The 13,372-nt window shown below is 50.9% G+C and overlaps 1 protein-coding gene across 1 annotated transcript; it reads left to right on the forward strand.

Moving 5' to 3' along the window:
- Positions 1–1,243: 1,243 nt before the first annotated feature.
- Positions 1,244–11,472, forward strand: LOC131496942 (WW domain-binding protein 11-like). The gene is made up of 4 exons (XM_058702818.1): positions 1,244–1,286; positions 9,289–9,743; positions 9,908–9,974; positions 10,217–11,472. Exons 1-4 carry the CDS (start codon positions 1,244–1,246, stop codon positions 10,234–10,236), a joined length of 585 nt encoding a protein of 194 aa, XP_058558801.1. The 3' UTR covers positions 10,237–11,472.
- The last annotated feature ends 1,900 nt before the right edge of the window (positions 11,473–13,372 follow it).

The following is a 13,372-nucleotide window of genomic DNA, read 5'->3' on the forward strand; positions in this document are numbered from 1 at the left end:
CGACAGCTCAGAGCCCGGAGCCTGCTTCGGATTCTGTGTCTCCTTCTCTCTCTGCCCCTCTCCTGCTCATGCTCTCTCTGTCTGTCAAAATAAATAAATGTAAAAAAAAAAAATTTTTTTTTTAAATGTTTGATATCTGCAGAGCAGCCTTGGCTTTGAATCCAGAAGGGCTGCCTGCCCGCCAAAGAGAGACAGAGGGGAGACAAAAGGGCAGAGCTAGTGTTTCCACGGTGGGCAGGGCTGGCTGGTGTTACTGGGGATGGAGAAAGAGGCCAAGGAGGGAGAGAGGGGGAGGGCGGCGAGGGAGGGGAAGGGAGGCAGAGCCGCTTCCGTTGGACCCACTGGGTGTGGGCGCAGAGAGAAGTACGACGCAGAAATGAGTTTGAAACTCCCTGTCCACATACAGAAGGGAAAATCTGTGGATGTCAAAATCCTCACAGGTGCTCGTGTCTTCATTTCCTCTGCGAATCCAGCATCAGTCATCTTCCTGTGCCCTTCCAGACACCCTTCCAGAGGGAGGCTGCCCTGGGAAAGTCAGAGGCAGAAAGCAGCTGGGCGGAACTTCGGAAAGCCCCTCGCGAGAGGACAGACACACTGGCTCGGGCTTCCCCCCCTGTCTGTTCCTCAGGAAAGATGCTGTCTGCTAGAAGCAGAAGGAGGGGCTGAGGGTCCGGAAGACTGAGTCTGCCTGTCACAGGAACACTTAAGGACACCCATCCCTTGGAGGGGGGGGAAGGGAGATGTTGGTGGCCAGGGTCTCTTAGGGTCATCAGCTGGTGTGCATTTGGGCCCAAGCAGCCCAGGGCACTCCAGAACCTGCCTGGGGGGGGGGTGGGGGGGGAGGGGGTGGGGGGAAATCCCAGCTCTGCTAATTACCGTTCAAGGCTACGTGATCTCAGCTAGCGATGCAAAGCTTCTTTGACTCCGTTTCCCCATCTGTAAAATGGGGATCCCGATCGTAGCTCTCCCATAGGGGTGTTGTGGGTATTCAATGAAAGAAGGGTACAAGGGCCCAGCGCCTCGGAGGCACCCAGTAGAGGTGGGGTACTCCCCTTGGCCATGTCTGTGGCACCCCAGGGAGACCTGGCAAAGCCCAGAGGCCCGAGAACAAGATGGAGGTCGTGCAGCAGGCCTGGGCCCCAACGTGTGGAATGAGGGCACCTTCGACCTCTCAGGGGTAGATTGAACTGGGAAAGAGCACTTTGGTTTCCGATAGAGTCCAGGTTCCGAGAGAGACCTGAGTATGTCGGAGGGTCAAAGGGACCTGCTGGCCAAGAACGGGCAAGGTCTCCCACCAGGTCACGGGGACTGGGGTGCGGGGGGGGTGCTACTTAGTGTGGGTAATGCAGAAGTGATTCCGCGTCCTCTGCCCCTGTGTGCAAAGGGGCGGAGCCAGGTTGGGAGGGCCACAGCCAGGGGACCACGATGGAGGAAGAAAACTTCAGGGTTGGGAGAACAAGCTTTCCTACCATCTAGCTACTCCCTGTCTCTCGTGTCTTCACCCACAGACATTCATATCGCGCCCACAGGGGGATTTGCAATGCAGTGTGACAGTTATGTATTGACTTTGGGACTTTGGGGCTGGACTGTTGGGTTCGAATCCCACCGCTGACTTCCTAGTTCTAATGCCTCTCCCCCCAGCCCCGGATTCTCACCTCGACCCCGGGGACTATATCCCAGTACCTCCCTCAGGGCGTTGTCAGGAAGGTGAAGTGAGCTGTCTTTAAAACACTTAAAATAGGGGCGCCTGGGTGGCGCAGTCGGTTAAGCGTCCGACTTCAGCCAGGTCACGATCTCGCGGTCCGTGAGTTCGAGCCCCGCGTCAGGCTCTGGGCTGATGGCTCGGAGCCTGGAGCCTGTTTCCAATTCTGTGTCTCCCTCTCTCTCTGCCCCTCCCCCGTTCATGCTCTGTCTCTCTCTCTGTCCCAAAAATAAATAAAAAACGTTGAAAAAAAAATTAAAAAAAAAAATAATAAATAAAAAATAAAAAAAAAAAAAGAGAAAAAAAAAATAAAACACTTAAAATAACTGCCTGGCTTGGGGCGCCTGGGTGGCTCAGTCGGTTAAGTGTCCCACTTCGGCTCAGGTCCTGATCTCGTGGTTAGTGGGTTCGAGCCCTGCACTGGGCTCTGTGCTGTCAGCACAGAGCCCGCTTCAGAGCCTCTCCCCCCTCCTCCTCCCCCACTCACTCTCTCTCTCTCTCAAAATAAATAAGCATTGAAAAAAGAAAAAAAAAAAAAAGGAAGCAAAAGCCCCTGCCCTCATGGGGCTGACAGTCCAGTTAGGAAGCCAGATAGACAACGCAGAGAGGATCACATAATTATCAACCATCTCGTAGCATGTGTCAGAATTTTCTTCCCTTTGAAGGCTGAATAATACTCCGTTGTATGCGTTTACCGATTTTTATCTATCTATTCATCCATCGATGGACACTTGGGTTGTTTCTACCTTTGGATTATTGTGAACAAAGCCGCTATGAACGTGGGGGTATAAATCCAACCTTTTCTTTTATCAGGTAAAAAAAAAAAAAAGTATAGTTAAGGAACTTGGACCCAGAAAAGGCATAAGGGAAAGACCTACACCAGCTGGGGGAGGGAGGAGTCGGGATGGTTTTTGCCTGAGGAAGTGATTTATTGGCTGGAACCTAGAGAATGAGGAGCTAGTCAGGTAAAAGGTCACTGAAGAAGAGTCTTGACCACATGTGACCGCCCTGGAGCAGAGAGAGGCTTGGGTTTTCCAGAAATGGAAAGGGGGCCGGTGTGGCAGGGGCACAGAGGTGAAGAGACAGAGAGGCACATGGGATGGGTCCTGGGGTCACATAGGACTCATGACTTAGGCTTCTTCCTAAGAGCTTCGGTGCACAACGGATCCCCTCAAAGCAGAAGGGGGAAATGTCCAAATATAGAGTTTGGGGAAAAAAAATCACTCTGGTCACCCTGAGAGGAGAGAATTGGAAGCTGGAAGCAGGTGTGGGGCAGGAATGAATGGGGCCAATCAGGCACTATTGTAGTTGCCCAAGCAGAAGATGCTAGTAGCTTGGATTTAGCCGGTAGCAGGTGAAATGATAGAAGTCGATTTTTTAAAAGTTTTTATTGTTTCACGTCTATTTATTTATGGAGAGAGAGAGAGAGCACACATGCACATGCGCTCAAGCGGGGGAGGGGCAGAGAGAGAGAGAATCCCCGAGCAGGCTCTAGGCTCTGAGCTGTCAGCATGGAGCCCCATGTGGGGCTCGAACTCACAAACCACAACATTGTGACCTGAGCTGAAGTCGGACACTTTGCCCACTGAGCCACCCGGGCGCCCCTGCCTTTGACATTTTCTAGCAAGTGTTTCTGGGACATTTTCTCCCTGGACCCATTGCAAGAACTCTGCTCTTTAAGGTGGAAAGGATGGGGGCGCCTGGGTGGCTCAGTCGGTTGAGCATCGATTTTGGCTCAGGTCATGACCTCACGGTTCATGAGTTCGAGTCCCGCGTCGGGCTCTGTGCTGTCAGATCGGAGCCTGGAGCCTGCTTTGTATTCTGTGTGTGTCTCTCTCTCTCTGCCCTTCCCCCGCTCGCACTCTGTCTCTCTCTCTCAAAAATAAATAAAACATTTAAAAAAATATGGAAAGGATGGGCCAGAGAGAGTTCTGATTATAGGAAGGCGTACTGGGGATGACTAGGAGGGCTTACTTAGGTCAGGTTATTCTGAGATCCCTTAAGTCCTGGCACCCACCCACGCCCCTCCCCCCCTCCGCCCCTCCCCACCTCACTTCCTCACCCACATCACCTGGAAATGATGGAGGTGCAGGGAGGAGAGAGGAGATCCAGGCTTGCAGAATGAGACATCCTTCTACATTCAAGCTGAGCTGATCAATTCAGATGCCCAGAAGTACTCCGATCAATTGTCTTGTAAGGAGAGTATGATCGAAGATATTTCACCACGCTGTTCTCCCTCTAGCAGGGGTTGTGGACTAAAATAAAACATCGGTTCAAAGTATCCCTTCAGGGGTGCCCGGGGGGCTCAGTCGGTTGACCGTCCAACTTCAGTTCAGGTCACAATCTCGCAGTTCGTGGGTTTGAGCCCCGCGTCAGGCTCTGTGCTGACAGCTCGGAACCTGGAGCCTGCTTCGGATTCTGTGTCTTCCTCTCTCTGCCCCTCCCCTGCTCACACTGTCTCTCTCTGTCTCTCAAAACGTGAATAAACGTTAAAAAATACATTTCAAACTATCACTTCAATAGAGTTACTTATCTTTTTTTTTTTTTTAATTTTTTTTTTCAACGTTTTTTATTTATTTTTGGGACAGAGAGAGACAGAGCATGAGCGGGGGAGGGGCAGAGAGAGAGGGAGACACAGAATCGGAAACAGGCTCCAGGCTCCGAGCCATCAGCCCAGAGCCCGACGCGGGGCTCGAACTCACAGACCGCAAGATCGTGACCTGGCTGAAGTCGGACGCTTAACCGACTGCGCCACCCAGGCGCCCCAAGAGTTACTTATCTTGAACACTGTTCAGATTGCTCATTTTTTCCTTTCTCCCCTCCTTTGTGCAGTTCATCAAGCCACCTCCTACTCACCATTCATATATTTTATTTATATCCCAAGTCATTTCCAAAACGGAGTTGTTGTGGCTTACCAAAAGAAAAAAGTCCAGACAATAAAACCAATAAGCATATGAACTCAAACAGGAAAACAGAGGGGTGGGGGGGGGGGGGATTAAAAATTAAATGTTAATTCCTGTTGTCCCAAGGGAGGGTAATGCCAGATTGAGAGGCTTCTGCTGGCCAGGACCTCTCTTTTGATCAGGGAAAAGGAAACGTTGTGGATTTTTTGTTTGGGGGAGTTTGGTGGGGGGGGAAGACTACATTTTTTGGGTACTAAACTTTAAAAGAAATTTCTCCTCTGGTGCATGGTAGAGGGCATAGAAAGGACAATGTCTCGATACCAATTTGGGGATCAAATTGTAATTTTTTTCAAAAAGAAATTCACGTGGCTAGTTCTTATGACTGAGGACAGGAGTTAGATGTCCTGACACTGATGTTTAGCCCAGAGATGCTGATTCAGCACGGGCATTTGATCACTTCTCGAAAGCATCCTGGATTAAGCTCAGACTGGTGAGAACTTTTGGATGCAGACGCTATTTTCTAATGTATTAGTCATTCTTTTGTATCTTTGTGTGAAAATGTAAACACTGTGTCATCAACGCTGTCATCGATCCAATCATTCTGACTTTAAAAAAAATTTTTAGTGTTTATTTATTTTTGAGTCGGGGGTGGGGTGGGGGCAGAGCACAAGCAGGGGAAGGGGAGAGAGAGAGAGAGAGAGAGAGAGAGACACAGAATCTGAAGCAGGCTCCAGGCTCCGCGTTGTCTGCACAGAGTCCGACACGGGGCTCGAACTCACGGACCGTGAGATCATGACCTGAGCTGAAGTCGGAGGCTTAACCGACTGAGCCACCAGGGGCCCCTAAAGCTTTTATTTTTAAGTAATCTCTACACCCAATATGGGGCTCGAACTCAGGACCCGGAGATCAAGAATCGCACACTCTGCCGACTGGGCCACCCAGATGCCCCCAATCATTCTGAGTTTTAAGGGGATGCAGTGCTGTGTGACTCCTATGCCATGCCACTAGACAACTTAACCTCTATGCCTACACTAAGGATTAAGGGGGATTTGGGGACATGGTCATTCAGACATGAATCCACTTGGGTTCGCCCTCTTCAATCTGTTTGTTTATTTATACCCTGCCTCTTTCCACAATTTGGTCGATGCAGCATGTAGAAGATGCATATTATAAAATGGTAAATTATAAATTAAAAATCAGGACAAAGAAAACAGATTGAATATGGGGCCGAGCCCAGGGTGCCTATAGGGTGAGGTTGGCCAGAATAAAGATATGATGGCAATAAAGTCCTACCATTGCCACCAATTGGCTGCACATTTGCTTTGGGCTTCCTGGAAGACAGGAAGCAAAGTCCGCTTTTTCCCCTCTGGTCCACAAATGTCGGGCTGAAACACAATGACACCATGTCTACTGCTCTCCTGATCTGTAGCCGTTACCTCCGCTGAAAACTAAGGGCTGATATAATTTGCTCCTTGTGACGCAAGAGTAGCCACCAGTGACCTCTGCTTCTGGTTCTAAGAGCTCTTGGGGCATCTCTGCACCTGCTCTGTGCTGCTTCTCTGTTCTCATCTCTATCCCAGGCTCCCACTACCTGCCCCAAGTTTGTCTCCTTCATAACTTCAGCTCACCTGTAGCTTTCTGTTTGCCATGGGCCTGATTCTACCTTGGGGCTTCTCTTCAGATTTGGCCATGTCTACTAGCTGGCTCCCATGGCCATTTCCAAGAGTGAAAATCTGGTTTCCCAGGTAATCATCTTATATCTGGCCATGTTACAGGTGGTTGGGCAGTCTATGGACTCGTGGCCTGGGTCAGATATTCCAGGGTCGTTGGTCAGTGACCCATGGGTCAGATAACAAGGTCCAAAGTACCAGCCAGGGATGGGGTGGGGGTGTGGAAGGAGCTGTGGGTGAAACCATTTTCCCTGCAGTGAGGATTAAGTACGACAAGCAATCCAAGACTTCATCTACTTATCTGGGAGAGGGATTGAGCACAAGCATGGAAACATGGGTCGCCCTCTTAGCTCTGTTGCATCAGTTTATGAAATAAAGACTTTTGTCTTTACAAAAAAAAGAAAAATCTTTTCTTCCGAGTTGCTAAGTTCATTCTCTTTGGAAGTACGTTAAGGGCACTGCAGTAAACAATCCTTTAAAAATATATCGGGCAGGGGTGCCTGGGTGGCTCAGTCGGTTAAGCGTCCGACTTCAGCTCAGGTCACGATCTCACGGTCTGTGAGTCCGTGAGTTCGAGCCCCGCGTCGGGCTCTGGGCTGATGGCTCAGAGCCTGGAGACTGCTTCCGATTCTGTGTCTCCCTCTCTCTCTGCCCCTCCCCTGTTCATGCTCTATCTCTCTCTGTCTCAAAAATAAATAAACGTTAAAAAAAAATTAAAAAAAAAATATCGGGCAGATGGATTTCTGAACGTGTGTCACTATAATCCCTTCCTTGCTATTTTCAAAAAAGTCATGTTCATTTCCAGTCTGTGGAACACGTCTTTTTAGACCCTTGCTACCAGATGGAGGGCATGAACTGGAAGCCTGTTAGAAATGCAGAACTTCAACTTCACAGGAACCTACTGAATAAGAATCTACACTTAAACAAGATCCCCAGAGGACTGGAGTGTGCGTTGACATCTAAGAAGCACCTTGTAGAGCAAACTTTGGGAAGCGCTGAACGGACTCTGACTAGGAATTGAGGCTTGGAGAGATGACGTGCCTTGCCGGAAGTCCCCCAACGAGTCAGGAATAGATTTGTGATCAGAATACAGGTCCTGAGCTCTGGTCATATTCTCTTTCTGATGCCCCATGATGTCTCCCACAGCTAGGAAATGAGGTGGCTTGATGAGATTATTGTTAGAGGAGTACATTAACATGTGGTTAGGGTGACCATGTATTTTATCATCCAAACGTGGTCACTTTGAGGCCTCAAGAGGAACTATTTCAGGACAAGAGATGCCAAGTGACACAGGTGGTCATTCTATATACGTAATGGTTTTTTCTAGTTTACTGAGCCTGCTCATGTCTGTTAACTAACCTAAACAACATACATATCCATAAACTAGATGACCTTAAAGTTCTAACTTTTCAATAAAACCCGGTTGTCAAGTAAACACACACACACACACACACACACACACACACACAGTCTCACTATAATAGACAAATCATGATATAAACCGATCAAGAAAAAAAGGAGCCCAAATCGACAGGAGAAACCATCACAGACATACACATATTTAAAATGATTCTGAAATCACTTCACTTAACCCATTCCAATAAACTCGAAAAGCTGGATGAAATGAGCGCTTTCCCTGCCGTTTGCCGGTGCAGTCCCACCAGTGCAGTGGCCTCGCTGGGCCTGGGAGCCGTAGCTCATGGCTTTTTGCCAAGTCATGTCCCTGTGAGTCAACCAGACTTCAGAATTTGGTCTCTGAAAGCGTTTGTTTTCCAGCGCTCTAAGTCAGAGCTCAGATATGTGAGTAGCTTGGGAGGAACTTGGTTTTTCCACCAGGGTGAGAAGCAGATTATCTGGAGAGGTGTTTGCCGAGTGCCTTCTGGCTAGTGCCCACCTCCTGGCTTCCGACACTAGATTCATCTGCCACGCTCCGGCTGCCTAGCTCTAGAAATGAAACACGGGCATGTCCTTGGTCCTAAGAATCCTGAGCCTCAGACCTGGAAGGTGTCATCCTGTCAGGGTTTGGTTAGTTCTAGACCCCTCCCTTCATAGATGAAGAAACTGAGAGCAAGAGGGAGTAACTGTCAAACTCGAGCCTATTTTCATTTCAAGTTTTGTGTTTTCTATTACACTATCTCTAATGACATAATGTTAATAGTAGCAACACCTGACATCGATTCATTTGTTTACTTTGTTACCTCCCCTTAACAATCCTGTGAGGGAGGCAGTCATCGCACCATTCCCATTTTATAGAAACCGAAACACAGAGGGGTCAAGTAACTTGCCCAAAGACACACAGCTAGTTAGTAAATATCAGAGTTGAGATTTGACCCCAAGTAATCTGGTTCCAGAGTCTATATATACTTTTTACTTCCATTTACTACTACAAGAGTTCTCCCATTATTCTGAGATTATATATATATATATATATATATATATATATATATATATCCCTGACTATATATATAAGGGAGACACTAGGCATGATAATTTTTAAGAAAGTGTTTCAAGAGACACGAGACAAACTATGGTTTTACCTGATATTCACCATGTGTCAGTCACTGTTCTAAGTGCTTTTACATGCATTAGTTCGGTAAACTTAAAAACCAAACTGCTCGCCACCCCCCCCCAAAAAAAAAAAAAAACCGAGGAGGAGGGTGCACTGTCCTTGCTGATCAGAAGGGGAAAATGAAGTCCAGAAAGTTTCCATAACTTGCTTGAGATTCTAAAGCTCGGGGAAATCCAGCGCTCACAGCCAGCCCACCTAGCAGGTGGGCATCACACTTCACCGCCAACCATATTCCGCTGCCAGTTAACTTCGCTATTCATTCCGTCCCCACAGCACTTGACAGACAGGTGTCAGTTCTCACCACCCAGTCGCTTTTCTCCCGTTAGAAGAGGAAACTGACGCTCAGGCAGTTGAAGCACCTCGCTAAGGGCCATACAGCGGGTCAGTGGCAGGCTAGCCAGGGATCCAAGACCCACGGGTATACTGTCATCACTTCCCCCCCAGGTTTCAGTGATGCGGTCCAAGGCGCACCCTCTGCGACAGATCCTCCCGGCGGCGGGTCCCGGACGCGCGGGTCTCACCTGAGGCTCCTCGGGGTCCCGCGGGGGCCGGACGCCGCCCCCTGGCGGCAGGTGGGCGCCGGCGCAGCGCATGCTAATGAGCCCGCGGCGCGGCGCGCTGATTGGCCGGCGCGCATTCCAGCCGCTTTCCCGGGGCGGGAGCCGAGGCCGAGGAGAGGGGCGCCGCCGGCAGCAGCCGCCCCCGGCCCGCGCTCCGGGCCGCCCTCCTCCCCCCGGACGCCGCGGCGGGTGCGGGGCGCGCGGGCGCCTGCGCGGGGGGCTCCTCCACTCACCCCCTGCGGGCCGCCGGTGTTCCGGTTCCGAATCCACCCGGGGGCCAGGATGACGATCCGACACCAAGGCCAACAGTACAGGCCGAGGATGGCATTTCTCCAGAAGGTGAGCGCGGTCCGGTGCCCTGGGCCCCGGGAGGTGCGCAGGCTCCCAACTCTGGGAAGTGAGCGCGGGGATGCTGGCGAGGCTCGGAGTGTGTGGCCGGGAGCGGAGGGCACGCCTGTGGTCTTAAATGACTGGGATGTATTGTAATGACATTATCTGTTTAGGTGTCCCAGCCGCCCCCTGGGCCTGAAGCATCAGCCCTGATCCCCTGCTTGGGCAGAATGTTGGAGGGTGAGGAGCTTCCTACCCGCCCAGGAAAAACTATGCTCAGAGTGTTCTTTCTACACCTTTTCTCCCAGCGGTTCCCAGCAGCTCTGGTGATCCACGGGGTAACCTGCCGGCGAATACCCCTGTCTTGATGTCCTTCCTTTCCCTGGCTCACTTCCCCAGCCACCTAGGACAGCTTCCCCGGCCGGGCTCAGCCCTCTTACCGACGCTGCGAGACAGGTTCCATTATTGTCCCCATTTTGCAGGTAAGGACAGGGGCGGGTAAGGACCAAGACTGAAGAACTGGGGTGATTCAGCGACACAGTGACACAGTGAAGCTGGTCTCGCTACAACAGTAGAAGCATAAAGCACAGCCTGCAGTGGGTCCTAGCTCCCAAATCTGTGTGAGGAGTAGGGCCAGGAACTCCGAGGGCAGAGCCTTGAGGCTGAGATTGAAAGGGCTTCTGCTGTGGTGGGGGCGGCGTGTGCCGGGGCAGAGGCGTGCGCCAGTCTGGTGAGTACGGGGGGACAGGCAGGCAAGGACGGGTCATAAAGATCTTCTGTGCCTTTCAGAGGTGGTCTGATTTCCCCCCAAAAGAAGCCACTGAGGAATTTGGAGCAGGTGAGTGATGCGGTCAGATTCAAGCTCAAAATCAAGTTCAAAAGACCATTCCGATGCGAACGAGAGGAAGTTTGGGATGTCGTCTTCTCCCTGAGCTGAGAGACTTCACACTCGAGTCCTCCTGTGTTCACTGCCGCTGTCACCTAGGAAGTGACAGGCTTATCAAGGACTGGGAGAAAGGGACGGGTCAGAAGTTCCCTTCTTTCTCCTGGGGCGGCTTGGCCTCCAGCTCAGGCCCAGTGCCACTCTTGGGTAGACAGGCCCACCGGCCACACCGCTGCCACCTCTGATTTCTGTTGCCAGGCCTGGTGGCTGGCACCCCACCAGGGAGGGGTCCGGGCTTGCTTAAGATGTGGCAAGAAGCGGTGGAAAGTCTACTATCCCAAGAGGTTTGCCCCGGGGGGAGTTGGCTGATGACACACAGCGGACATGAGAGCGTGGCTGGGCCGCCTTCCGTGGCCCACACACACGGCGCTGCTCCCGTTCCGGCCTATCTCTGTGTCCGGGCAACTCTGACCAGCTAGGGGGTGAGGCGGACAAAACGTTCCTTCGGGCCTCTCAAATGTTTTTCTTTAAGACTTAGGGAGATCGTTGGGCCTGGTTGAGCACTGCATGGAGTAGGAATCTTCAGAAGGCTCGGGCGGATTCGGAATTGCTTATGTCAGGGGCGCCTGGGTGGCTCAGTCCGCGAAGTGTCCGAGTCTTGACTCTTGATGCCGGCTCAGGTCATGATCGCACGGTTTGTGACATGGAACCCCGTGTCGGGCTCTGTGCTGACCGTGCGGAGCCTGCTTAGGATTCTCTCTCTGCCCCTTCTCAGCTCGCTCACGCGCGTGTGTGCGCTCGCTTGCGCGCGCGCTCTCTCTCTCAAAATAAGTAAATGAACCTAAACAAATAGAATTGCGTGTGTCATTTATGCATTCATCCATGTCACAAACACGTGCTGAGCATCTGTTGTGTTTCAGACATCGTCAGATGCTGGGATAGCAGACAGTCGAGGCATGGTCCCTATCTGCAAGCAGCTTTTAGTCTAGAAGCCACATACGCCAATCACAGGTGCCACGACAGACACCTGCAGGGTAGAGGAAGTACGTCAGTTCCAGCATTCTCTTTGTCCTTGCTCAAGGTCACACGGGTGGAATATCAGGAAAGGACTTTGGAAGACTGCGTGGTGGGTGGGCTGGCTCTTGAAGGATGGGAAGGTGTTGTTGAGGCAGCTGGGGTGTTGGCGGAGTAGGAGAACTTGCATTTAGCTGTAGATCTATTGCGTGTCCCTTGCTGACCAGAGCCAGGTGGTGAGGGCCAATAGTCAGTCCTATTTCTGAAGGGAGGTTCTGGAATACTTGAGAGAAGTTCTCGGTAGTTATTGAGAATGTAACAAAAACGAGGACTTTCTGAGGTCGGACACAGCTAACAAGGCATGTGGGACGTGGCCATTTGGACTGTGACTGGCAGCCGTGTAGCTGGGACAAGAGTCTCCCTACCAGGGAAGAGAGTGCAGTGGCCTGCGATCCTATTCCACCTTTGCACAACAAAGGATATGATGCGTGTGTTCCCCAGGGAGCCCTCTCTGGCGGACAGGAACACTCTGCTCCCACAAATCTTGAGGACAGTGACAGCCACTTCATGTGAGAAGAAGCCAGAAGCATGGGTGGATGGAAGAATGAGGCTATTGCTTTTTGATGCCTTGTAGGGATGGTCTGGATTCTTTGAAATGCTTGATGTCATACTTCAGTCAGCTGGACTCTGAGAGGGATAAAATGCTAGGCCTGTTGTGGGGTCAGATAGGCCCAGGATGATCTCTTTGTTGTTTGTGGCCTTGGAATTAGTTGTGGAGAGAAGTCAGGATTCTAGAGAGCCAGGAAACTGTGGTCTGATCAACTCTGTGTGTGTGTGTGTGTGTGTGTGTGTGTGTGTGTGTGTGTGTGTGTGTTGGGGGTGACAGTGTGGGGAAGGGATAGGGGGGTCTTCAATGTGTCTAATGAAAGAAGATACCTCCAGAGGGCTGCACACAGAACACGAAGATGAGGGGGGCCCAGAGATGCCCCAGCAACACCCCTTCTAGAGGGTTTTAAGAATCAAGATGGACTGTCTCTTGTTGGTGTGCAGTGTTCATTTAAGACAGGGAGACGGCCAGGCTCCCCTATCTGAGACCTTAGGAGTCAGTCCTACGTTTTGCACTTCATTCTTTTTCAGGGAACCCCTTCAGCGAACTTACATGGGAAAAGGTCAGAGGAAAGTTATTCTGTACCCTAATGGGAAGTCTTAGCCCGTCCAGGCTGGTATCGCAAAATACCGCAGAGTGGCTGGCTTACAAACAACAGAAATTGATTGCTGATGGTTCTGGAGGCTGGGAGTTTGAGATGCCAGCATGGCCGGGGCTGGTGAGAGCCCTCTTCCCAGCCACAGACTTCATGCCGTGTCCTCGCAGGGCGGAAGGGGCGGGGAAGCTCTCTGGGGTCTCTGTTGTCAGGGTGGGAATCTCATTGACGGAGACTTTCAGGAGTAAAACTAATGAATCACCGAGGTAGTACTTAGTACAAGTTTATTGCGCCTGCACCAAAAAGACAGTTTGCAAACTGGGAGCCCTCAAACCGAAGCATGAGAGGGAGGCTCAGGCGTGCATTGTTATAAAGCAGCTTAGACAGCGTGGAGGCAGTGACTGCTTATTCTTTACAGTGATGGGTTATAATACTAGAAGTTTCTTAAGTGACAAGGAAATGGGCAGTGCTTACCTCACATTATCCTGGGGAAACAGGTCACATGTTGCTTATAATTTCCAGAGGCAGAAGCAAGAAAT

Source organism: Neofelis nebulosa, chromosome 16 (genome assembly GCF_028018385.1).
Source record: "Neofelis nebulosa isolate mNeoNeb1 chromosome 16, mNeoNeb1.pri, whole genome shotgun sequence".
Classification (NCBI taxonomy): Eukaryota; Metazoa; Chordata; class Mammalia; order Carnivora; family Felidae; genus Neofelis; species Neofelis nebulosa.